Source organism: Crocodylus siamensis, chromosome 3, assembly GCF_052110815.1.
Source record: "Crocodylus siamensis isolate JL-2025a chromosome 3, ASM5211081v1, whole genome shotgun sequence".
Taxonomy (NCBI): Eukaryota; Metazoa; Chordata; order Crocodylia; family Crocodylidae; genus Crocodylus; species Crocodylus siamensis.
The window spans coordinates 13,989,401-14,014,552 of record NC_143397.1 but is presented as its reverse complement, the minus strand read 5'-3'; the positions used below and the strand labels follow the sequence as shown (position 1 = coordinate 14,014,552).

Genomic DNA, 25,152 nt, shown 5'->3' with positions numbered 1-25,152 from the left:
GGAGCTCTGGAGTCCTGACCAGAGCTGCTGCTTTTACCAGGCTGGGCTAGGGCAGTTATGTGCTCTTGGCCCAGGCTGGAATAGGGCCACAGCTGGAAGATAAGTGATGGGGTGGGGGGAGATGAGGCTGTGGGAGAAGGAAATGGTGGGAGGGGAAGACAGGCAGGAGCAGAAGTGGCTGGAAGCAAGGGTGGCCAGGCCTAAGGAGCGGGCAGCATGGGGAGGGTGGATGCCAGGTGCTGCAGGCATGGAGAGAGGCAGGCAGCTGTGTGGGGGCAGGGACCAGTGATGGATGCAGTGTTGCCAACTGTCATAGTTTTTGGTGTTGTTCTTAAAGTCTATGGTTTGGGAATGTGAAAAACTTCGCTCTTTCTTTTATCAATCTATATACATATAAATATAGATAAAAGAGCGAAGTTTTTCACATTCCCGAAGACTTTTAAGAACAGCACCCAAAATCATGAGAGTTGGCAATACTGGGGGGGGGGCAGCTGGCAGAGACCAAGGTGTGGAAAGGCAAGAGGCAAGGACTCCCCCTGACTGCCCCTCTGTCACTGCTTTCCCCAGCAGGGGTGGGGTGCAGGGCTGATTTCAGAGACCCTCCAGTAATTCAGTCCTTGACATGGATGATGTTAATTATCCCAATGATGTTAATCATCACATTAATACACTTTCCAGGCATGGGAGCCACTGACTACAAACCTCTATTCCTCTTGGTTCAGAGACGATACCTTTTATTAGACCAACAGAAATTGCAAATAATAATAATTATTATTATAATACTTGAAATTGCAATTCCTATCGGTCTAATAAAAGGCATCATTTCTGAACCAAGAGTTCTGGTTTTTGCATTTTTCTCAGAAAAAGGAAAAGGGTTCGTCTTCAATTTGGGGCGGCCGCCCGGGTCAGCTCGGGGGAGTCCAGCTCAACCCTGCTGAACAGCCTGAGCCCCGCCTGGAGCGAAGCTTGTCGCGCCGCACGAATCCGGCACTTGAGACACGGCCCCTTGGCTCCTTTCCGCCGCTCGCCCAGCCTGGCTCTTGACGGTGCTCCCTTGCTGAAATCTCGCTCCCCCCGGCCCTCTCGCGAGACGGCGAGCGCTCGGCAAGTCTCCCGGCATGCCTTGCTCTTCCTCTTCCCTAGCGCAGCGCCGAGGTGGGTGGGCAGTGGCGGTGTCGGGCACGGTACAATCCGCCGCGCTGAGGCGCCATCCTGCGGCGGCGCCTGGGGGGCGCGCGGGGCAGCGGCGAGGGTGCGGCCACGGGGTGCTGCCCGCACCGGTATTGCCGCTCCCCGAGCTCGGGGGCGCCGGGGAGCAAGGCCTGTGCGCCCTGGGGGGGAGGGGGAGAAGTCCGAGGGACCCGGATGTGCCGCGCTCCCGGCCCCAGCAGGTCGGCAGAGCCCATACACCTGCTCTTAAAGGGGAGGGTGAGTTGCCTATTGGGCTGCTCTGGACAAGGGTTTAGGAGCTGGGTCATGCACATCCTGCCAGGAAAACGAGATTTCAGGGAGGGAGGCAGCTGCTGGGTACGGGCGCGATGGTGCCTGAAGCTAACTGAAGCTCTTTGTGTTTCCACAGCTAAGCTCTGACGATGGTGCGCTACTCCCTGGATCCGGAGAACCCCACCAAGTGTGAGTGTGTGGTGGGGCTGCGAAGGGGGGCACAGAGTGGGGCAAGGCTGTTTTCCAGGGGGGGCGGATGACGGGCGAGGAGGGATGCTCAGGAATTGCAGCAGGGGGAGCTTAGGTTGGACGTGACAAAAAGCTGTTTCGCTTAGAGTGGTGAAGCACTGGATGTAAACAGAATGAGGAGTAACGGCCTGACGTTGCATCAAGGGAAGCTTAAGTTGGATATTAGGAAAACATTTCTTACTAGGAGGGTAGTAAAACACTTGAACCAGGTTACCAGAGAGGTGATGGAAGCTCCATCCTTGGAGGTTTTTAAGGCCCAACTTGACAAAGTTTTGGCTGGGATGATCAAATTGGGGTTGCTCTGAGCAGGGGGTGTAGGATGCAACCTCCTGAGGTCACTTCCAACCCTCACTTTCTGTGATTCAGCACCAGTAGACTGACTTAAGTGCAGCTCACATTCCAACCATTCACCTTTTGTCTCCACAGCCTGCAAGTCCAGGGGCTCCAACCTCCGGGTCCACTTTAAGGTATGTGCAGCATGTTTGGCAGTTTTCTGAAAGCAAATGGACTAACGACTACAGTGAAATGTGGAGGGTGAGTCCTTCCTGGCTGAAGAAAAGCTCTGGGGCTGCAGTGATGACTTTCTTAGGACACCTTTGGATTCATCATGAAAATAGCTGAATTCTGAGCAGCCCATTTCTCCCATCAGTCCCATTTTTTTTTCTTGTGCCACTTGGAAAAATCTAGGAGCTTTAATTGGTTTGTCATAATTGTTGTGTGACACACAAATTTGGGACTTGGGTACTGTTACACCATTTTACAGGCAGAAATAGAAATTTAATTCTTGAATTTATTTTCCAAAGTTTGACAATGTGAATTTATCTTTCTCTACTTGTATTCTGATACAAATTTGAGATCAGTATGGCTTTTTTCCTTGTTCCCTTATTTTTCTATTTATCACGTTTGATTCAGCTGTAGGAATCACTTTTTTTTATCATGAACATTTTTGTTTCTGGTCACGTCCTTCTGAAGTAGTCAATGAAAAATGTTATGAGTCCGAACTACCTGAATGTTCTTTATCTGTTGTATTTAACATCACCAAAAGCTGTCTTTAATATTAGTGTTTAATGCTTTAGCAAGTATATTCAAATGATTAGTGGACTTGAACTTAACTTTTTGAAAATTCCTGCCTCTGAGATAAAACGAGAGCACGGTCATAGTGGAATCACAAAACTTCTAATTGGGATGGACATGGAGACTCTCAAGTTGAGAGAATGTAATTTTCGTGAGACAGATCAGAATTAAGGAATTCTCTGCAGAGAGAAGAGAATGAGTCACTAAACTTTACTAAATTTCATTAAAACTTTACCAAAACTGCACTAAAAACCCAAAATTAATCTCCCTGACTTGGCTTCTTTTAAACTGTTTCCGCAATAATTAACATAGGAGTAGTAAGATGGGATTAATCAGCTCCTTTCTTTTATAAACTGGGAAAGAAGGAAGACATTGTTTTATTTTTATGGAGAAATTAGGGGTACAGATAGGAGAGACTTGCATGTGTTCAGGTAAATGCATACTTTAATTTGTCAGTAGGGAAGAGCTTTTGGAGAAACATTCATTAATGTACTATGCTTTCTTTGTCAGAACACTCGGGAAACTGCCCAAGCTATCAAGGGCATGCATATCCGGAAAGCCACCAAGTACTTGAAGGATGTGACCCTAAAGAAGCAGTGTGTTCCTTTCCGTCGGTACAATGGTGGAGTTGGTAGATGTGCCCAGGTGAGGTTTGAAATTTGAAAGTTTGCTTTTGAACAAAAAATTATCTAGAACACACGTGTGCCACAGTGGCATAAGCAAGCTCTGTGGCACAGAGCAGACTGGGGAGTGGACAAGCAGCAGGGTGGCTGATATGGCAGGGAGCAGAAAAAAAACCAGCAGATAGAGCAGGGGTGGGCAGTGTCTTTCGCACGGGCTGGATCGAGGCTGCGGCAGACTCCATTTCCCGGCAGCCCCTGTGGCGGCGGCAGTTCCTGCTTACTGCCACTGGTCCCAGCCCTACTGCCCAGGTACTCTAGCCCAACATTCCTGCAATGGCTGAAACTCCACAGGGAGCAGATTGTGCCTCTGCCCAGGTCCTACCCTGTGGTGTCACAACTGCAGGATCCTGGCCCCAGGGGGTACCTCCCCAGCTGGCTGTCCTGCCCATACAGCTCCTGACCAGTCTCCATGGAGACCTGGGAACCATAGAGTCATGATAGCTGTGTAGGCAGGGGCTGCTGGGAAATGGATTCTGGCCACTGGCTGGATCCACCATTTTGCCCACCCATGAGAGAGCAAGGGAAGGAGGTCAGAGTGTGGAGTCAGGGAGGGTGTGGGGCTAATTTGTGGTATGCCTGCCAAAAAGGTTGGCTCCCATTGATGTAGAAGATGAAGACTTGATTGTATTTTGGGTATTCAGCTATGGTGAAAAGAGAAATCGCTGCATTGAATTCTAAGTGAAAAGTAAGTGTGAGCATGTGGGCAGAAACATTACACCAGTACTAAATTGTAACAGTACAAGCTGTTCGACTATAGCTGTTAAGTTTGTTTACTTCTGTACTGGTTTAAGTGGAGCTAAAGAGCTATATAACTTTAAACCTGTTTTGTTCAGGTGCAGTTACAGAGGTTTAGTTCACTTATTCTGGTGAAGAAGCAGGCAGACTTAACTGTAAATCAGAGTAGGTAATGCTGCTCCCAAATAGCAAGTCCTTTGTTTTTTAAGATTATTTAATGTTACTGCTGTCCACAGATTAAGCTCATTCCTATCTTAAAAATGTAAGCTACAACATGATTTAACATATGGCAGCTTTTGCTTGCACAGTCTAGGGCACCAGTAGTCATTGCTGACTTCTTTGATCACTTGAACTGTGCAGAAGGTACGTTTTAAATGAACTTTAGTGATTTTGGTGTATTAGTTAAAAGTGAATTCAGGCAGGATTTTATGTAAAATTAGAATGGTCAGTTGTGGTTGCTGTGATGACTTTCTTAGGACACCTTTGGATTAACCATGAAAAGAACTTTCGAGTTCTGAGCAACCTTTGTTAAAAGATGAACAATTGCTTTTGTTTTAAGTAAAACTACAACTAATCTGAATTTTAATCTTGCAGGCCAAGCAGTGGGGCTGGACACAGGGGCGCTGGCCTAAAAAAAGCGCTGAGTTCTTACTGCACATGCTCAAGAACGCTGAGAGTAATGCTGAGCTTAAAGTAAGCAAAGAATACAAATCGACCAGTAGAGCCAGTTCAATATCTTGGGATACCAGTAGTCCCAAATTGGGAACTAAAAACCAAAGGTGACATTGTTTACTTTATATAGAGGGAGAGCTTGCAGCACTCTGGTCTGGATTTGTGGTTTTGATTTGTCATTGTCTGCTGCACAAATTGTACAATCTTTGGGAACAAAACATAAGGCTTACAACTTACAGTTTATGCACTAAATTAGCAATTTGCATGCTTACAGTGTGTGGCAGAGAAGGGTTTTGAAACTTACAGAATAAAGGATATACTCTTACTAATTTGTAGCTTAGTTTAAAATATTTTTAGTACTGAATTGTAGTTACTTTTGATGGCAGTGATGACTATCTTAGGACACCTTTGGAATAACCATGAAACAAACTGTTTTTTCTGAGCCATCAGTATTTTAAAATTTTAGATTGTACCTTTTAGAAAAATGCTCAAAGTCTTACTAAGCCTTTTTTTGGCTAGATAAAGTGTAATGGTATTTGATATTTAATTTTGAGTTTTTGTTTCCACATACTAGTTTTTAGTGTTTGTCTCCTTTTGGTTGGTACAAAGCTGTTTGGTTTATAGACAAAAACAGACCTTGAGTGAATTAATTACATATTTGTTTTGTGTTTCTTTCAGGGCCTTGATGTGGATTCTTTGGTAATCGAGCACATCCAGGTGAACAAGGCCCCTAAAATGCGTAGACGTACCTACAGGGCCCATGGTCGGATCAACCCCTACATGAGTTCCCCCTGTCACATTGAGATGATCCTCACTGAGAAAGAGCAGATTGTACCTAAACCAGAAGAGGAAGTTGCACAAAAGAAAAAGGTTAGAAATATTTAGTAGTGAAACTCTTGGCAACTTAATTTCAGATTTGACTCTAAATTTGGTCAGAACTCTTGTCAGTGTGTTTAAAAAATCTGAGATTTTTTTAAATTGTTTTTCAAATAATGTGGTTGCTGGGTCATCTTAGGATACCTTTGGAATAATCATGAAAGCAAAATACCTGCTGAGCGGCCTTAATACTTTTGTGCAGGGTATGGAAGAGCCGTCTTGAAAACTAGTGAAAAGATGGTTTCAGCTTGTTTCCCAGTTTCTGGTTTCAGGCAAGGAATGTTTCTAAATAACTTAATGTGTACACACACTGAGTTTGTGGAAAGATGTCCACACATGGAGTTGTTCAGGAATAGTTGTATATTGCTCTCCCAGTTTCCCTTACTCTGAAAGGATTTTCAAGTGTAGACGAGCCCTGAGAAACTTAATGAAAAGTAGAAACTTAGTGGATTGAGTAATTTCAATTTAAGTAACCATCTGATTTCTAGTAGGACTTCTGATATTTCATGCTTATGTTGCAAATTTTACAGGTGAGACTAATTCCTTTGTAAGTGCTTGAAGCCACACAGTGCAACACCAGATTCTGAAACTAGTCAAAATTCAGCTATGCTTTCTCAGTAGGGCAGCTATGAAAATTACTGAAGGTGTGCATATCTGCACTGCATACTTGGCAGATTGCTCTGTCCTGCTGAACCAGAAGCAGTGTGGGTGCATTTGCACAGGACTATGGGTAGGCAAATTTCACAGTCCACTGCAGAAATGGGCTACATTGCTTCCACTTCAGGTGGATAATGCATACGTAGTAAGCATGACACACTTGAATGGACTGCCATCTGGGATGATAAGCTTTGCAGTGCAGGTATGCCTTGAAGTTTCTTGGAGGTAATAGAGAATTTTCCATATTCGGGATCACCGGTAGGAACTTGTCAGTGGTAGTAATCCTCCCTCCTTCCCCAAAAGAAAAGTGACTTTGAGCAAATGCTGTGAGAATCACTTGGCATTATCTCTCTGTTCTGTGTAGACTTTCACTAATACTTTCCTTTTTTCAGATATCCCAGAAGAAGCTGAAGAAGCAGAAGCTTATGGCTCGGGAGTAAATCTGATTCAACAGATGTACATAAATAAAAAGAAAAAGTCTGATTGTGTGTGCATGTATTTTTTAAAATTAATTCTTTAAGAGTTTTGCTTGCTTATTTTTTAACATTTAACATGCCTAACAGTTTATTCTTTTCAAAGGTTTTATTACGCTATTGGGCAGTGGTCTACAACATTTAAAGCAGGGATGGGGAACATCCGGCCCATACGCCAGATCTGATCAGCTGGAGGACTCCATTTCCCAGCCGCCCCTGCTGGCATGACTTGCGCCAATCTTCATGGAGACCTCAGTCTCACCAGCAGCAGAGCAGCACAGGGGGCTGCTCTGGACCTGCCTGGAATCCAGCTTGCTCTGGAGCCGTGATCTGTAGCAAGCACAGTCTGGGCAGGGGCACGCATGCAGGGGATCATGGCTCTGCTTCAGCTTGCAGCAATGACAACCTGTCTGGAGCCGAGGCAAAGCCATGATCCCCTGCATGTGTACTCCTGCCCAGAGTGTGCAGGCCACAGGGCAGCTCCGGAGCAAGCTGCCCATGTTCCCAGCAGCTCCAGAGTAGCCCCCTTCACTGCTTTGCTGCTGTGAGGCTGAGGTCTCCGTGAAGGCCAGCACAAGCCATGCAGGCAGGGGCAGCTGGGAAATGGAGTCCCCAGCCAACTGGTGGCCCAGAGGGTCCCCATTCCTGATTTAAAGCATCAGGCATTCCTGCTTTAAAGCATCACCCAGTTAGAGTAGCAGGTGGGCATTAGGACCAAGTTACTTTTTTCTAGAGGCATGGGGAGAGCAACTGCCACCTAAGACACCACTCCCCCACCCCCCACGCTACTGAATTTTGTTACTCCCTTGAATGTTGCTGAACGAACAGCCTCAGGTCCGAGGGCTCCATGGGCTGAAATGGCTCCATGGGCTGTAGGTTGCCAACCTCCCACTGCGGATTCCTAAAGCATGTTCCTTCCTCTAACATCCTTGTCACAAACAGTTTAACAGACTGCAACCACTTTAGATTATTTCTAACTAAAGTTCTGATTTAAAGCCTTGAAATTCATGGTAAGGGTAAGACATCAGAAAGTTTCAGTAAATTCAGTTGGTCAATTTTTTTTTCTTTGCACTTCGGTATGTTTAATTTAGAGAAATGTTGAGTGTTGAAAAGTGATGACAACATTCCATTTATTCATGTTTAGTTACTGAATCACAGAAAGTAGGGGTTGAACGAGACCTCAGGAGGTCATCTAATCCAGTGGTTCTGGGTTTTTTTTGTACTGGGACCCATTTGTTTGTAAAGGCCAATGCCCAGTCCAGACCCAGTGGCCCTCATTCCTGACCTATCTCCCTGCCCCTAGGCCCCTGCCCCACCACTGTGTGAGGCCAGGGGGTGGGGAGGGGGGAAGCAGCCAGTTTTCCCCATCTTTCTCCTTTAAAAGGAATCTATTTTTAAAGTTTGTTCATGACCCTTTCATATATTCTTGTGACTTACTTTTGGGTCACAACCCATAGGTTGAGAAATGCTGATCCAGCCCTCTGCTCAAAGCCAGGACCATTCTGAAATGGATCATCCCAGCCAAAGCTTTGTCTAGCTGGGTATGAACAACTTCCAAGGATGGAGATTGCACCACCTCTCTGGGTAACCTGTTGCAGTGTTTTACTATCCTCCTGGTGAGAAACTTTTTCCTAGTATCTAACCTAAACTTCCCTTGCTGCAACTTGAGCCCATTGCTCCTTGTTTTGGCATCTGCCACCACTGAGAACAGTCTAGCTCCATCCCCTTGAAACCCCCTGCAGGTAGTTGAAGGCTGCTAATCATTCTCAATCATTCTGTGGACTAAGTAGACCTAGCTCTTTCAGCTTCTCCTTACTGATTAACATCAATGTTAACTGATGATGGGCAAATAATGTCTATGAGAATCAGCTGGTCTGGGATGTTGAACAGTTAATTTCTTTTGTGCTTTAGAATATCAGTACCCCTTGCGCAGCAATGGTGATGTGAGTGTCTCACTGCAGTAGCACATCTTTTTGTCTTTGATAAATGCTGGCCAAAGCGCAGAACAGATGACGATTTCTAGAAACAGCTGAGCAGTTGCTCTTTGTGCAGATAGTGCTGTGCGTTTAAACAGCATTTTAACATTGCCTGAGCTTGTCATGGTTTTGCAAGAAAACACAGGTTAAGTGTTGCTCACCAAATGAGCATCTATGGCTTCGGTGCTATGGGCATGCAGATCCTGCACAGGGGTCTTCTCCGGCCTGCGCAGGGGCTCAGACAGCCTCCTCTCGGGCGTGCGGGTTCTCACACAACAGAAGAGCTGCCAGGTACAGGGTCAGATCTAGGTCCTTCTGGCCCCCTGCCTCAATCTCTCAGCCACCAAGGAAACCAAGTGCCAGGCCCTGCCGTGTTTTGCCAGGGGGAGGAAGAAGGGGCGAAGTCCTGTCCAATTCCACCCCTAAAGCTACCCTCCGTCTTCAGCGTGCTCCCCAAACGCAAGCTGGGCAGAAACTTTCCACCGATGTGAGCGCTGCCTGCAGCAGCCGGGCTCTTGACAGCGGTGTCGTTCCTCTCATGGTGTGATCGCATCGCTGCGCGCTTGTGGCCGCTCTCAATGTCTCATACGCGGCACGTGGTGTGTGCGGCCGGGCCGGGAGCCACCCCGGAAGTCCCGCACCAGCCCCCGCCTCTGAAGTCTCTGGCGTCATGGCCTCTGGCGGCGGAGAGGGGGGCATCCCCGCCCCACGTGACCCCGGGCCTCGCTTTTCCATTGGTGCCCAGGCTGCGCCCTCTGACCCGGACGTGAAGAGGTGGCTTCCGGTGGGAGCGGGTATCGGTGGCTGAGGTGAGAGGGCGCGTCGGGGGCTCGGGCTGGGCGGTTATGGCCTTCTCCGCGGCCAGCCCAGCCTGAGCCGGGGGTGGCGGTCGTGGGCGGGTGGTGTTTAGACACGATAGGCCTCAGGCCCTGTAGATCCCATGGACATTAGGGCTGGAAGGGACCTCCGATATCATCCGGTCCAGCCGCCCCCCCCACGGAGCAGGAAGTCAGTGGGGGTCAGATCACCCCGGCAAGATAAGCATCAAAGCGTTTCTTAAAGATATCCAGAGAAGGTGCTTGCACCACTTCTAGGGGGAGTCTATTCCAGACTCTGAAGACTCAGATGGTAAAGAAGTTTTTCCTTGTGTCCAGTATAAAACGGTCTTCTAGCAGTTCGTGACCATTAGACCTTGTTTTCCCTTGGGGTGCCATGGTGTACAGACGTTCTTCCAGTTCCTGATGCACACCCCTGATGTACTTATAGACTGCCACCAAGTCCCCCTGAGCCTTCACTTCTCCAGGCTGAAGAGCCCCACACCTCAGGCGTTTCACCATGTTGAATGTCATTGGGTTTTGATCTGCCCATCTTGTGAGCCTGTCAAGGTCTGCCTGAATCACCAGCCCATCCTCTAGTGTGAGAAGTGCAGCCAGCACCTCGGCTGGAGGCTCTAGCGTATGCTGGGGTCTCGCCCTGTCGGCTTAAGAGGGAGGTGTCGGTAAAACACGCCGGATACACACCCATGGCAACAGCTCTGTGGTTCAGCTGCTGCTGGTGCGACACAGGAGCATGGGTGAAGAGGGACCTGTGGTCTGACCCAGTCAGTGGCAGGGCTTAATACTAGGTCATAGGTGAAATCAGTCATAACTTTAACCCCAGACAGAGGCAGCTGTCAGGTAAGCAGGTGCAATAGAGCAGGGCCCCTTGCCCCTGCCATGTCTTTGCTAAAAATTTTATGACCTTAAAATATTTTAAGACATTAAAACCCAGGTAACAGTGCTCCTGGGTTGTGTATTGGGGAAGTTCTGCTGTATGGGAGATGTTATCCTGGTTTTAGACATCTGACTTGGGGACGCCTGAGTTCTCTGTTGCTCAGTTGGGGACGCTGTCAGCCTCGGCGTCGGAGGTGCTGAGCCCTCCCAGCTTCATTTGACGTCAGCAAGATTTGCTGGCACCTAGCGCCGTAATCTGGCTTAAATTGGTTACAAGAAACTTTTTAAGCTTTTAATCGTGGTTAAAGGAGGAATCCAAATGAAATACTGTGCCCTTTGGGCATTTTTGTGCTGTACAAAGTTGACTGAGAAGGCTTTTCCTTGTTTCCCTTTCAGGCCGCCACTAAAAGGCCTTACATTCAGCAAGTATTTCTTTTTCCAGAGAGAACTTATCACTCAGTTTCAGCTTTGCAGTTACAGAGCAAAACAACAAGCTTTAGCATGAAAAGGTTGTTGAAGCATCAGGAATACCAACCTGGGGCTTTCAGCAAAATGAAGGAAGCCTTGTTTGCTGTGACAGAAGCCCCCTTGTAACTGAATGGCGGGACTGAGTTCCTTGAAGCTTTAGTATAGCTTTTCTCTGTCAACCATGTTAAGCTATTTATTAAAAATAACAAACAAACAAATTTCTCTTTCTACTGCTCAAACTTCACTTGCTTATTCTATTCATAGATTCATATTGTATACCATTTTCCATCATCCTAAACTTTTTCTCTTGTATCAACAGCTTCTATTGTCAGATCAAGAAGAGCCATGGTGTGCATTCCTTGCATCGTCATTCCAGTTCTTCTCTGGGTCTACAAGAAGTTTCTTGAGCCATATATCTACCCTATCATTTCACCTTTCATTAAGCGCATATGGCCCAGGAGAGCGGCACAGGATACATTGGCCACAAAACAAGGTCATGGTGACAGTACTGCAACTGCAGCTACAAAAAGAGACCGGAAGGATGATTCTGGGCCTTATAAGGTAAGTTATGTTAGAAGAGGGTCATAGCTAGGGACATACCAAATTTACAGCAGAAGTAGAGTGCACAGCAGCTCCTTTAATTTGCATGTTTTCCCACACTCACCTCACCTCTTCCTCCCCTCCCCCTGCCTGATTAGTGGAGGACCCCATCACTCCCTCCTGATCAGTAGGGAAGATAAAATCTTGGTTTTAAACATGGTGCCTTTTTGCCTCCCTGCCCATCAGCTGCAAACAGCAGGGCTGTCTGGGGCCAATCAGCAGCAGAAGGCAAAAACAGTGCCATATTAAAACTGCAGTTTTTGCCTCTCTGCTGAATAGGAGTGAGCCACAAGTGGGATCCCTCCACCAATCAGCCAGGCAGGACAGGGGGAACTTGCAAAATTAAAGGAGCCACAGTTCATACCACTTCTGCCAGGAATTCGGTAGGTCCTTAGTTATAGCTAAACAAGGAAGCCCCCACTAGAGCTTGCTGTGATAATCCAAACTGATAGTCACAAAGGGTGCAGACAGAAGTGCAGCTCCTAGCCGTAACTCAGAACAGTTTGTGCAAAGCGCTCTGAGTTACAGCGTTCACCAAGACCAAACAGAAGTTCGCTGTTGGTTCCAGCTAGGGGGGGAATCTAGCAGTGGGCTGGGAGCCTGCAGCCAGATTTCCATAGCATGGAAATTCCATGGCCATGGCTATCTGCCAGTGCTCACTGTTTTCTGAATGGGAGTGGGGAAAAGCAACAGAGGGAGCTCATTCCTGGGGCTCCCCAGCCGGTGCTGAAGGGTGGGGTGGATTAATTGGAGCCCTCACTCCCACCTCAGGGTGGGGGGGTGGGGGGCTTCAATACACCTGCCCCACCCTCCAGGAGGGGCTGAAAACCCCCAGACTGAATTTTCTCCTCCCTTTCCCCGACATCCCATTCTAAAAACAGCACCAGTCTGGGATCTCCATGGCCAAGTCAGAGAAGACGCTATATTTTGAAACATCTTCATCTGATACCTCATGCAATGAAGGGTCAGATTTTCACCTTTTTTGAAGCTCTCTGCAGCCTGTTATTTGTGTTTGGTCACAGCTATAAACTGCTTCCTGTAGCCAGATCAGGTGAAAATTGTCACTTCTGTCTACAGCCAGAGGTGTGGCGGGTTTTGGGAGTTAAATTTATATATGAAAGAAAAGGTCATAAATGCTTAACCAGGTACAGATTTCGCAAATTGAAAAAGTAAATTTCCCCTGTCTGAGCTCTATGATTTTTGGGAAGGAAACAAACATCTTCCAGAGATGTGACTTCTGTTCCACTTCTATATGCTGAAGATTCTATTAGTGGAAGAGTGAGATCTTAGATGACCATCTCATACAGGGGTGTCAAATTCATCTGGCCTTACCTGCAGGCCAGATTGCGCGCACAGACCTGCACGTGCTAGATCCAGTGTACATGGTGCCCACTGCAGCTGATCCAGATGGGGTGGGAAGGAGCCCATCATTTTAGGCAATTGGCTGCAACTCTGGGAATCAGCTGCTGTGCCTGGCTTCTTCCCACAGTGCTGATGGGGCTCCAGTGCTGCTGCTTTCACTCGGGTGCTTGGCAGCCAGGTGGGCACTGGAGCCCCAGCAGCATGGGTATTGTGGGTGCTTGGCTGCCGCCACAGAAACAAGCTGTAATGCCAGGCTTGTTTCTGCAGTGCTGCTGGTGGCTCCAGCACCATGGCTGTTGCATGAGCACTTGGCTGCTTCCATAGGAAAGTTCCTCCATCCCAGCCAGGGACAGGGTAAACTCAGTGGGCTGAGTGATAGCTCTGTGGGCTGGATGAGGGCCATGTTTGACACACCTGCTCTAATGCATGAAGCAGAACAGGATAAAATGAAATTACCTTATCTGGTTCTGCTGGTGGTAATGAATAAGAATGTCAGTGCAATTCAGCTGTTTTCATGGTTATCATTCTCATCAGTATCACACTATGCTAGCCAAAGAAATTTATGTATGTTTTTCTATACTCTTTTCCATTTTACTGTGTTACCTTTTAAAGAATTGCTTTTGACTTCAGTAGCTACCAGTGCAAACTTCTTTTGAATAACGGCAGATGTTCTGAGGCTCTCTGAATAAGTTTCTCCCCAACTAAAATTGCATTCTAAATTTGATTTTTGTCTTTAATCTCATGATTGAAAGATTTATCTCCTGTCTTGTATTTTTATTTTCAGTTTGAAAGCAATGGTGTTGCAAATGGAGTCACTGCAAAGGGACCAGCAGAGGTTTTTGACAAGAAGACCGATTAAAGGATTTTACTCCTTCCTATACAATATGAACTGGTGATACTGCTCTTGGAGATTTTTTTTGTTTTGTTTTGGTTTTTTTTTTGCACTTTGATCTAAATGGAAGAGAGATGAGTAGTACAGAAGTGTCCTCTGCTACTAAAAGGAGTATTTAACAGGTTCCTATTTAAAATGTTTGAGAAATTTTTAAAAATATTTATTCCTTACTGCATTTTTCCCACTGAAATTCTTCCCATGTGTGCACTTCAGGTGACAGCTAGATTCTAGGTGAAATTATTTTTTTAAATGAATAAATGCGGCTTTGCACTGTAGATATCAGATATATACATAGTTGCCTTGGAATATATCTAGAATCCATCATTTTACACAACCTCCTGAATCTTGCATTCAGTTTGATCTTATTGTTTTATTCTGTATTGGCTTTAAATGTTGGATTGTATCTGCTATAGTTTGGAACTTATCTCTGAGGAGGTGTTCTAGCTCTTCACTTTAGGAACTAAAGGACTCCCTGCCTTCACTAAAGATTTATGAATTATGGATACAGGTAGGTTTTTTGGAAAATCACCAAGGAGCTAGAGGAAGTGTGGTGTATGCAGGCTTTCTTAGCTTTACTACAAGCAGAAAAAAGGTCCTGATTCTGCCCTTTAACTATTCAGCATTGAGAGATTGCATACTTCTGTTCTAAAGAGGAATGGCAGGACATGGCATGAAAGGACTATTACTTCCTGTGTCAGCTGCAACAGTTCAAAATTGTACCATTCCATGTAAAATTTTAAATTATTCCAGATTAAATCAGTTTAACCTGCTTGTTAACATATACATTGAAATAAAATGTTTTCAAAATGCCGGTTTGTTTCTCATAAGAGTATTTCTAGTTTCTGTTCTTTTTTTAATACATGTAGTTTCAGAATGGGAAACAGCTGAGGCATGTAGACAGAGTATCAAGCATGAGGAACAACTTAAAACATTTTTTCTGTCTTGGCTTGTTGTCAGATTTGGGAAGAAACCCTCCTTTTGTCTTCTGCTCTGCAAATCTACCTGCGGAACTGGATGCTTCTTTTTGCTCAGTAGGGAATGGTAGATAAGGTTTTCAATATATTTATATAGTATAGTGGTAACAAAAAACCCCAGTTTGAACAGTGCATTACTAGAGAATGTTCAGAGAACTACAATGTATAGACCAAGTCTCTCCATCCGGGGGTCATTTAATACCTGTGGCTTGCTTGAAATAAGTTGTCTGCAGTTATAATTCCTGCCTGTCTAGTGCTTGTATCCTTCACAAGGTTTTAGAGCTATTTTAGGTAGTTCATGGACTGTAACTAGGAGTGATAGAACAAATGAATCACAGGAAAAGCCAGTTAGTATTATTGTTCCCTCCACTAAACATATTACTATGTGATGTAAGCTGTCTCTTGGGATACTGAAACCATGAGATTCCTTTTAAAATAATCTGGTCTAAAGAACTTTGTGTTAACACATGGGGGAAAATACACTGCTATTAATTCTTGTTAGTCTTCTCAACCATCAGTCTGTGTATTATACCTTAGCACAAGTAAAAGATCCTGCTCCAAAGGCTGCCCAGTGCTTCACATCTTAGATCCTGTTTTCAGCGAGATATAACTTTGCCTGATTTCAAACCAATTTAGTTAAGATTTTTTCCATTCAGGTTACAGCTGAGGCTGACTTTGTATGGTGGAACTTGAAAGAAAAAAATGTTTTAGCTCCTTCCAAGAATGAAATTAGTGGGAAATATTCACTTTTCACAATGCTGTAAGCATTGTATAGCTGTTTTGTTGAGAAGCTGCAGTGCTAGTGTGCTTTGCAACAGGGACTTGATGTTTAGTGGTTGGGTGGGGTTGCCTTTATTTTAGGAATGTGCCTGTTGCCTCTTCATAAAAAGGACTTGCCTCTGAGAAAACTTAATATACTGGTGATTGACGGAACAGCAAAACTAACAAGTCTCAGTTCTGACAATCCCATGGGTTCAAAGTGTGCATCTGCCCATGAAGGAGCTATTTAGGACTTTTTCTGTAGTGGGGCCAGGCACCAAACTCTCTGGACTACCAGTGGGGCCAGGCACAAAATTAAATAAGTTGTAAATGTGCTATCATAGCTTCTCTTGCATCTGTGTTCTCCAGAGAAGAAAATAAGTGTCTTGCAAAGGGAAAGTACTGGCCTTAGCTTGCCTGGTGGGAATTGAGTAATTGAAACTAGGGATCCAACATGGAAGATAGGTTTCTTTTGGGGAGGATGGGAAGTGTTGAGACCTGTGATTGGCCAAGCAAGGAAACAAGTATGGAAAGATTGAAATCAGGAGGTAGCAAATGGTTACAGATGGCTGGGTTTGGATTAGGCTGTTGTGGTTCCTTAAGAAGTGAAGGGAACTGTCTGAGCAGTATGAATAAATGGTGAAGTGTAGGGCCTGGCTAGACAAGTGATGCTTGAACTTTTTGGCCAGCATGCCAGATGGGCAGTGTCCACACCATCTGCAGGCCCAGTCTGTTTGATGGTCTTTATCTGGCACAGGGCAATGATGGCTAGGAAATGATATTTAGAGATTTGCTTTTAGGAATTGGCTTGTAGGTAGAGTTGCATTAAAACAATGGTCCAGGGGAGTGGCAAGGGTTAATTCATTCCTAAAAGTCTGTGACAGTTTCCCATTCTCAGCCTTTGAGGCAGACACTGTCTGAAGCCAGCAGACAAGCAAGCACATACATCCTGGGAAACTGAAAACATACAACACAGCGTTCCCTGAAAACCTTTAACAAGAGATAAGGACAGTGACCAGCTCCAAAGCCCCTGGGATTTCCAGTTCTGGTGGATGGACCAAATTAGGAGGCTGGGGATGCTCAGATTAAGACACTGGTAAATGACCAAATTGAGATATTTGAGAAACAAAGTAATATGCTGGCAGAACAGAACGTGAACAGTATGATGACCACAGCAAAACCAGTCAATGCTATCAAGAAATGAAGAGTCATCAGGAGAAAAAATACTGAAGGAGGGATTTTCAGAGCAGTAAGGTGGAATCCCGAAAATACCATGGGCAGTGGGCACACCACTGGCCTGTCTCGCCTACTCCATCAGGAGGAGTGGGCATCGGCTCTTGACCTCCAGGACTGCTGACATCTTACCTTCCAGAAAGAACCACAGTGCGGTGCTCACGTACTCACCAGAGGTACCATGCTGTGAGAGCCCTGGAACTGGTAGATAAGTAGGATTCAGGGGGTTATTTTGTTTGCTTGCCTGTGTTACTCTTATCTGCTGTCACTGGGTATCAATAAAATTTACCTATTTATCAAATGGAAGAAGTCGTAGTCTGTCTGAGAGTTTGCCCAGAACAAGGTATCGGCACCTGGTTGTAAATCCAGTGCTAACAGGCAGTAATGGCAAGGCCTCATCTGGCTGCATGGAGGGGAGTAGGGGACATCCCAGCTCTAACCTGGCCCTGTGAGGATGGAGTGGCAGGGAAGGGGCCTTGACCCAGGCCCATGGGGGGGGGAGGGTGTGGAGGGGGGCCTAAGCGGTCCCCAAACCAGCCCCACTGGAAAAGGAAGCATGGCCCAGACCCATCCAGCCCAGGGGAGGGTAGTGAGGAGAGGGGGCATAACCCAGCCCCAACCTGCTGCCTGGGGGGTTTGGAAATATGGCAGCAGAGGAGGGTGTTGCAGTCAAATGTGGGATTCAAACTTAGTGCAGTTAAGGATTGACATGATGCCTCATTTGATTAATGGCAGAAAGGCCTTGATAACTATGCCACAAATGAGCTATAAAACTGAATGACAGAAAAAGAGCTCCTTCCCAATGTTCAGTAACTGAGCTATCACAAGTCTCACCTCAAGTCAGAAATGTGGAGTTACAAGGTCACTGGACAGTGTGGGCAGGTCATAAAAAGCATTAAAACGGGAGGAAGTCAGAAAAGGGGAGGGGACTGCATTCCCTGCAAGTTTACTGTGGTAGTGAAATTGCTTGCATAAAGCCTCTATACATCTACATCTTCAGCTTCAGACCTTGTGTTGCTCAGTGTCCTATTGACCTGAGGTCCCCTATGCCCTCTTCAGTCCCTTCAGCCTTCTCATGTGCTCCATGCTGTCTGCCTCCTTCAGCTTTGTCCCCTCCATTCTCCTCTATCAGCCGCAGTTGCTCCTTCCAGTCTACTCAAACACTTTGCATTACTATCTGGACCCCCATAGGCTACCAAACACTGTCCCTGCTTCTCACGCTGCTGTCTGGCATCTCCTGCTCTTTTATTTGTAACACTTTTCTCAGTTTCTGAGAGAGGGGTGTCCTGTGGGGTCTTCTCTGCAGGCAGACTTGCCTCCAAACAGTGGGAGATTGGCTGTCTCTTCATGGGAGATTCATTTCCACCTGCAGTAAGTGGAATGGAAGCGTGTGGGTAACTCGGAGCTTTTGTGCTTCTCCCAAGAGTTTAAATGAAAACTTAATGCATCCAGTGGCCTGCAGCTGGTCAGTTCCTTGGTCCTGATTCTCACAGCACTGTTGTCAAAGGGCCAAACTCCATATTATGCTGTTCTGATCATGTGTCTTGCTTGCATTTTTGTTTTCTAGTAGCCAAAAGTTTGTGAAATCCACTTAATTTAAATCCCTTATTCTAGGAGCAGATTATTGTTTAAGTATAAACTTATTATCTATTACAGAAGACGATGGCATAAAATAATTAAGCTGTCTATTAAATAATAGTTCATGTGACTGATCCTATAATTATTCATGGCTGGAGCAGTGCTTCATTTTGGTAATAAAAATGAGGAAGCTTTAGAAAATTATTGCACTTGAATTCTGGGATTAAAGCCTCACTGCAAGTCGTCATCGACCTGGGGTAATGTTACTGGCATAGAATTATCAAGGATTTAGTGGAGTGGTGTGTTAGTTGGTCCAGGAAATGCCTGAGAGATGAGGCATCTTTGTTATACCTTCTGTTGGACCAACTGTATAGTTGGGAGAGCTGTTATACAAACTTTTGGGCACTACGAGGAAAGGCTATGGGACCTGAACCTGTTCAGCCTCCACAAGAGAAGGCTGAGGGGGGATCTAGTGACCTGTTACAAACTAGTCGGGGGGATCAGCAGGCATTGGGGGAGTCCCTGTTCCCCCGAGCACCACCAGGAGTGACTAGAAATAAGTCACAAGCTGGCAGAGGGTAGGTTTAGGCTAGATATCAGGAGGCGCGACTTCACTGTGAGAGCGGCTAGGATCTGGAACCAACTTCCAAGAGAAGTGCTGGCTCCTACCCTGGGGGTTTTAAGAGGAGGCTAGATGTACTCTTTCCTGCCATGGCAGGGGGTCAGACTCTATGATCTGCTCAGGTCCCTTCCAACCCTATAAACTATGAAACTATGTGCAGCTTTTCTAACAGCTCCCCCAACTATATAGTTGGTCCGGTAAAAGATACCACCCCAAACACCTTGCTTCTGGGGATTTATATGAAGCTCACTGTGGTTACAATGGTGTAACTGAGAACTGAATCTAACTGTTCCTTATTTTCTATAGTTTGACTTCTAGGAAAAAAGACTTTACTTCCCAGAATGCTACTTACTCAAGCTCTAGCTCCAAGCTGTCTTCACAACACACTTTTCAGGCTGCGTCCTTCCATATAGGTAGGGAGCTGCTATCTAAGGAGTCCCTAGAGAGAGTCAAGTAGGTATAAATCCTACAAAAATAAAATAAGCTAATTAATCAACGTGTCCCCATCATACTAACGCGGTCAAACCAATGGTGATCATTTATGGGCCAAATCCAGACCACAAGACTCCTTGTGGGACAGATCTGGCCTGTGAGGAGCTTACAGGCCATCTCTGGACCCTGCAGCAGCAGTGGACCAAGTGGTGGCAGCAACTCAACAGTTAATGCAACCATCGCCCACCCCCAGACGCTGATGTGTACCCAGTGGGACTCTGTAGCTTGGCATTTGGAGGTGGGCTCATTTCCCTGCTTGCTCTGTGCCTGAATCCCTGGCCTCTCTGGGACCCCACAGGCTGGGTGAAATGACTCCACAGGCTAGGGCTGACCTATGGGCTATGTCTTCGACACCCACCAACCTCTGTGGAAAGGCAGTTCAGGCATCTCCAAATTGCCTGTGGTTGTTCCGACTCCAATGGAAGACTTTCCACTGCTTGCAGTCCTATTGTCACAGCTGCTGCTATTGCCTGCAGTCGTGCAGTCTACTGTTCCAGCTGCATGCTCTCTGGAGAAGGGCTGAGAGAGTCAATGGTGGTAATGAAACTCTTATGTGATTGACCTGAGTGTAGACGCATGCACTCCCAATGTGGAGTTGGCTGGTTTGAGGGAACGATTGGTCACAAGCTCACTCTTTTTGCGATGCGTGGTCTTGGATGTAAAGGACTGGCTGAGAGTCACAATGAGACAAACGGTGTACAAGCAATGAGCTGGTTTACTGCCATTCCCCTGATGTTACGTTCTTACTTTACATCCGTTTCTCAGGTGGAAGGTACACACGTGAGTCTCGGGTGGATTGTAGTTGTTTTTCCCCTAGAGCTGTAAGGTTACTTTTCAGGATTGTTTTGACAGATTGAAAATCTTGAGGTCATCCACGTAAGTAAAGCATGGCAGCTGGGTGAACTGGTTGCTCGTGGGTGTACGTGCTAAACAGTAATGGTGCCGAGTTGCTGCCTTGTGGGAGACCATTTCTCTGTTGGCACCAGAGAGAGTTGCTTTCCAAGCAATTCTCCAAAGAACTGTCAGGTCTCAAGCAGTTTGAATGAGCTCAGTAAGATGCATGGCTTTGAGTCACCCGTAGCCATTTGGCAAGTAGCTGTCAACAATTTCTGGTATTTTGTACTGCCAGTAAATCTATAAATACCACCCTGAAGACGGTTTTCTCACAAATATGTTGTGTAAAGTTGAGCAGCTGCTTGTGCATGATTTCCCTGAGTGAAACCCAGCTTGGTCTGAGAGCAGCCTCTCCTTACCGCAGAGTGCTAGAGCAGTGGTACTCAACCTTTTCTTGTACCAGGACCCATTTGTAAACACCAATGGCCAGTTCTGACCCAGGGCCCCTCACTCCCGATCCACTATCGCCCCCAGCCCCACAATGTGTGGGGTAGGGGGTAGGTGTGTGGGATAGGGTACAGCGTGCGTGGGGCCTGGGGGGCCCAAGCAGCCCCTTCCAGGCTGGAACTCTGCCATCATTTCCCACGTTTTTTTCCTTTAAAGAAGAATCCATTTTTAAAGTTTGTACTTCCTATTTTCTTGTGACCCACTTTTGGGTCATGACCCATGGGTTGAGAAACACTGTGCTAGAGGGTTCAGCATGAGCCTTTCAAGCAACTTGTCTGCATGGTAAAAGCTGTCGGACTCTGAGTCTTCCACTGGCTGGAAGACTGCCACCATCCAGACGCGGCTTGGAATTGTGTTTTGGTCCAAACTGCCATCCAGACGTCTTATGGTAGCTTTCTCAGTGAATTGACACCAACCTCAAAATACGTCATAATGCACACCATGGTGTACCCCAGATTCTGCAGGCACCGCGGTCAGTTAAGATGAGGTTTTGTTTGTCTATTTAGTAAGTGCACATCTCTTCATGATCAACGGGGGGGGGGGGGTCTTATTTGCATTGCTGACTGTGATTGTATAATGTTGCTGTGCATTTCTTCCATCACTACTGTTTCTGTATCTTAGCCAATGTCATCTTGCTATTGTGTATTAGATCCGCATTGTCAATCAGTATCTGCCAATGTTTCCAGGGTTCCTCTGTGAGGGTGATATTAATTTCTTCTACTAGTACAGTGGTATCCCCTGCAAAGGGATCTTGCATGCACTTCTGCTTGTCTTGGTTAACAAGTCTGTAACTTCTCCTGTCAGACCCAGGTGTGTAGTTCAGCAGCCTCAACAGACAGTTTTCCTCACAGATATTTGTGCAGTGTTCACAACCCAGATGTCATTTTCACCCAGTGGTTTTATCCACTTGACTATTGTATCAAGATCTGCAAAGTCCTGCCAGGCCATCTTTTGAAGCTGAAGCAGCAGTGATAATGGCACAGTTCTCAAAGTTACTGCTGCCTTGTTCTGAATGCAGAAGGGCTGATGTTGAGGTGTGGGATCAGGCTTTGAACAATTTAGAATATAGGATCCTGTTAATTTACTGTTAACGAATATGAGGTTTTTTTAGTTACTTGCTTTTTTAGTTACTTTTGAAGAAGTGGCACTTCTTTAGGTCGTGTATTGGACTGAGGTGTTGTACAATGTCACAACTGAAGTCACTAATGACCATGTGTGGCTTGTCATGGTTGATGTTAGTGCATCAGCAGAAGCAATGCTTTTGCTTGGTGATGTGCAGAACTTGACTGTGATTCTAGCTAAATCAACAACAGTGTCTCTGACATAATTTTTGGTAAAAGGCACCATATTGATAGCAGCGACACATGGGGCACGTCTGTTTTGTTCACATCTTCTTTCAATAGCTAGCTCTAATCCTGGTGAGGCCAGTTACTGCTGGTGGGTTTCTTTCAGCCACAGAATTTGACCTGATGTTCAATGCCCAGGCTGGAAGGGACCTTGAAAGATCATCAAGTGTAGTCCCCCTGCTCTGGGCAGGAATCATATGATCCCAGCAAGGTATCTGTCCAGTCTCCTCTTGAAGACTTCCAAGGTTGGGGACTCCACCACCTCCTCGGGAAGTCTATTCTGATCACCTTCTTTAGATTCTGGTCACCTTCTTCATAAAGAAGATCTTCCTTGCATCCAACCTGAACCATCCTCCAACAGTTTTTGGCCATTGCTCCTTGTCCTCCCCTGGGGCACACTAGTAAAAAGTTTTTCTCTCAGCTCCTGATATTCACCCCTTACATACTTATAGATGGCCACCAAGTCCCCGCTCAGTCTTCTCTTCCCCAGGCTGAACAGTCCCAGATCCCTTAGTCTTTCCGCATAAGGTTTGTTCTCCAGGCCCTTAGTCATGCTTGTGGCCCTTCTCTGGACCCTTTCAGGATTCTCCATGTCGTTTTTGAAGTGTGGTGCCCAGAACTGAACACAGTCCTCCAGCTGGGTCTCAACTCTCACTGAGTAGAGAGGAAGTATCACTTCCTTAGCCCTGCTTGGGATACATCAGCTAATGCATCCCAGTATGCGAACAGCTCTGTTGACTACAGCGTTGCACTGGTGGCTCATGTTCATCCTGTGATCAGCCACAACTTCAAGGTCCCTTTCAGCCATCATGCTGGCCAGGACATCTCCTCCTAACCTATATTTATGTCTCTGGTTACTTCTCCCCAGATGAAGCAGTCTGCATTTATCCTTATTGAACTGCATCCAGTTCTGCTTTGCCTCACCTTTCCAGCTTGTCCAGGTCCACTTAGATCTGCATCCTATCCCCTAGCATGAGCACTTTTCCCCATTACTTAGTATCATCCACAAACTTGGCCAGTGTGCTTTCCACATCCTTATCTAAATTGTTGATAAAGATGATGAACAGCACGGGACCAAGAATTGAACCCCGCAGGGCACCACGGGTCACCTCCTGCCAAAGCGATACAGACGCATCCTAACCACTCTCTGGGTTCGACTCCTTAGCTGGTTGCCAACCCGTCTGACCATCGACTCTGCCAGCCCACAATCCCCCAGTTTTTTTATAAGAGCATCATGGGAGACTATATGGAAGGCCTTTTTAAAATCCAAGTATATGACATTAACCATGTCTCTCACATCCAAGCGGTTTGTTACTTGATCATACAAGGAGACGAGGTTGGTCAGACATGACCTGCATGAAATGAAACCATGTTGGCTATCCTTCAGCATGATGCCTTCTGCCAGTCTCACAAGTGGCAAAATTTCCAAAATTTTACCTGGTATCAAGGTCAAACTAACTGACCTATAGTTTCCCAGATCTTCCCTCCTTCCCTTCTTAAAGATTGGCACCATGTTGGCCCCTTCCCAGTCTTCTAGGACTTCTCCCAAGCACCGCAAGTCTTCAAATACCTTCACCAATGGTCCTGCAATTACTCCAGCCAATCCTCTCAGCACTCTCTGGTGTAGTCCACGTAGTCCTGCCAACCTGAAGTCATTCAACTGCTCTAAGTGCTCCCTCACCAATTTGACACTGACCATTGGTTGGCAATACCCCCCTACTACCCCCACACCCATCCAGTATCCAACCAGGCAGGCGACCACCATTTGTATGCAGGAACACCGATGCAAAGTATTTGTTAAAGAGTTCAGCTTTTTCCTGACTGTCTGTTACCAGCTGTCCTAACCTACTCTGTCCTGTCCCATTCCCCACATTTCCCTTGGTCTTCCTCCTGTTCCCTATATACCTAAAGAAGGACTTCTTATTGTCCTTGATTTTGGTCGCCATCCATATCTCGGTCGCCACCCTTGCCTTCCTTATCCTCTCCCTACAAATATGGGCTATACTTGTGTATTCCTTGTTGATGACTACCCCTTTTTTCAGCTATCCATAAATCTCCTTTTTCTTTTTTAACTGCTCCTTGACTTCTCTGGTAAACCAAGAGGGCTTCCCATCCCCTTTACCACCTTCCTGCATACAGGAATGAACTTTTTCTGTGCTCTGAAGCTTGCTCCTTTGAGAAATGACCACCCTTCCTGAACTCCCTTCCCCTCCAGTCCCTCTTCCCATAGGGTCTCTCCCACTCTTTTTCTAAGCTCATTGAAGTCAGCCTTCCTGAAGCCAAGCACCTCTGCCCTACTGGCTGACTTCCCTGCCCTGCGACAGATAGTGAATTCTATCATCTCATGATCACTGTCTCCCAGATTACCTTCAATCCTCAGCTCTCCCACCAGGTCATCCCCTTTGGCTAGAACCAAATCCAACAAAACCGTCCTCCTCACTGGCCTGTTCACCTTCTGTACTAAATAAAATTCTTCCATGTGGGTCAAAAACCTGCATGACTGGTCAGATCTGGCTGTGTGCTCCTCCCAGGTGATGTCAGGGTAGTTGAGGTCATGCATGACAAGCATGTTCCTTGAACGTGCAGCCTCCATCATTTCTCTGGAAAATTCCAGCTCCAGCTCCTCCTCCTGGTGTGGTGGGCTGTAGTAGATGCCTACCATCAAGGCCTCCTCTTCTTGTCTGTCCCCTCACCCCCACCCCCATCTTCACTCACAGGGTCTCAAGTCACCCTTCTCTAGAAACAATTTCGGTCCTCAAAGAGGCATACTGGTCCTTCATATAGAGAGCTACACCTCCTCTTTTCTTGTCTACCCAGTCCCTTCTGTGCAGCCTGTAGCCCTTTATGCACCCAGCCCAGTCATGTGTGGTGTCCCACCAGGTCTCTGTTATTCCAGTGAGATCATATTCCCTATTTACTAGTAGGAGTGCCAGTT

At 46.3% G+C, this 25,152-nt stretch overlaps 2 protein-coding genes and 4 non-coding genes across 8 annotated transcripts; all 6 read left to right on the top strand.

Moving 5' to 3' along the window:
* The first annotated feature begins 1,100 nt into the window (after positions 1–1,100).
* On the top strand, positions 1,101–6,872 carry RPL17 (ribosomal protein L17). Of its 2 annotated transcripts, none has more exons than XM_090037776.1 (7): positions 1,101–1,155; positions 1,580–1,632; positions 2,119–2,159; positions 3,277–3,411; positions 4,779–4,877; positions 5,535–5,726; positions 6,782–6,872. In XM_090037776.1, exons 2-7 carry the CDS (start codon positions 1,593–1,595, stop codon positions 6,827–6,829), a joined length of 555 nt encoding a protein of 184 aa, XP_089893902.1. In that variant the 5' UTR covers positions 1,101–1,155; positions 1,580–1,592; the 3' UTR covers positions 6,830–6,872. The 2 variants fall into 2 exon arrangements, with proteins under 2 accessions (XP_089893902.1, XP_089893904.1); XM_090037778.1 differs by lacking the exon at positions 1,101–1,155 and adding an exon at positions 1,242–1,280.
* LOC149868006 (small nucleolar RNA SNORD58) lies at positions 2,261–2,325 on the top strand. Its single transcript, XR_016441524.1, has one exon. It is a non-coding gene; the product is annotated as a small nucleolar RNA SNORD58 (small nucleolar RNA).
* LOC149868005 (small nucleolar RNA SNORD58) lies at positions 4,640–4,707 on the top strand. The gene has a single exon (XR_016441525.1). It is a non-coding gene; the product is annotated as a small nucleolar RNA SNORD58 (small nucleolar RNA).
* On the top strand, positions 5,237–5,303 carry LOC149868004 (small nucleolar RNA SNORD58). Its single transcript, XR_016441526.1, has one exon. It is a non-coding gene; the product is annotated as a small nucleolar RNA SNORD58 (small nucleolar RNA).
* Positions 5,855–5,916, top strand: LOC149868003 (small nucleolar RNA SNORD58). The gene has a single exon (XR_016441527.1). It is a non-coding gene; the product is annotated as a small nucleolar RNA SNORD58 (small nucleolar RNA).
* Positions 6,873–9,566: 2,694 nt separating the features above from the next.
* On the top strand, positions 9,567–14,682 carry C3H18orf32 (chromosome 3 C18orf32 homolog). Of its 2 annotated transcripts, none has more exons than XM_090037774.1 (3): positions 9,567–9,647; positions 11,338–11,579; positions 13,765–14,682. In XM_090037774.1, the coding sequence occupies exons 2-3, from the start codon at positions 11,364–11,366 to the stop codon at positions 13,837–13,839; spliced, it is 291 nt and encodes a 96-aa protein (XP_089893900.1). In that variant the 5' UTR covers positions 9,567–9,647; positions 11,338–11,363; the 3' UTR covers positions 13,840–14,682. The 2 variants fall into 2 exon arrangements, with proteins under 2 accessions (XP_089893900.1, XP_089893901.1); XM_090037775.1 differs by lacking the exon at positions 9,567–9,647 and adding an exon at positions 9,684–9,966.
* The last annotated feature ends 10,470 nt before the right edge of the window (positions 14,683–25,152 follow it).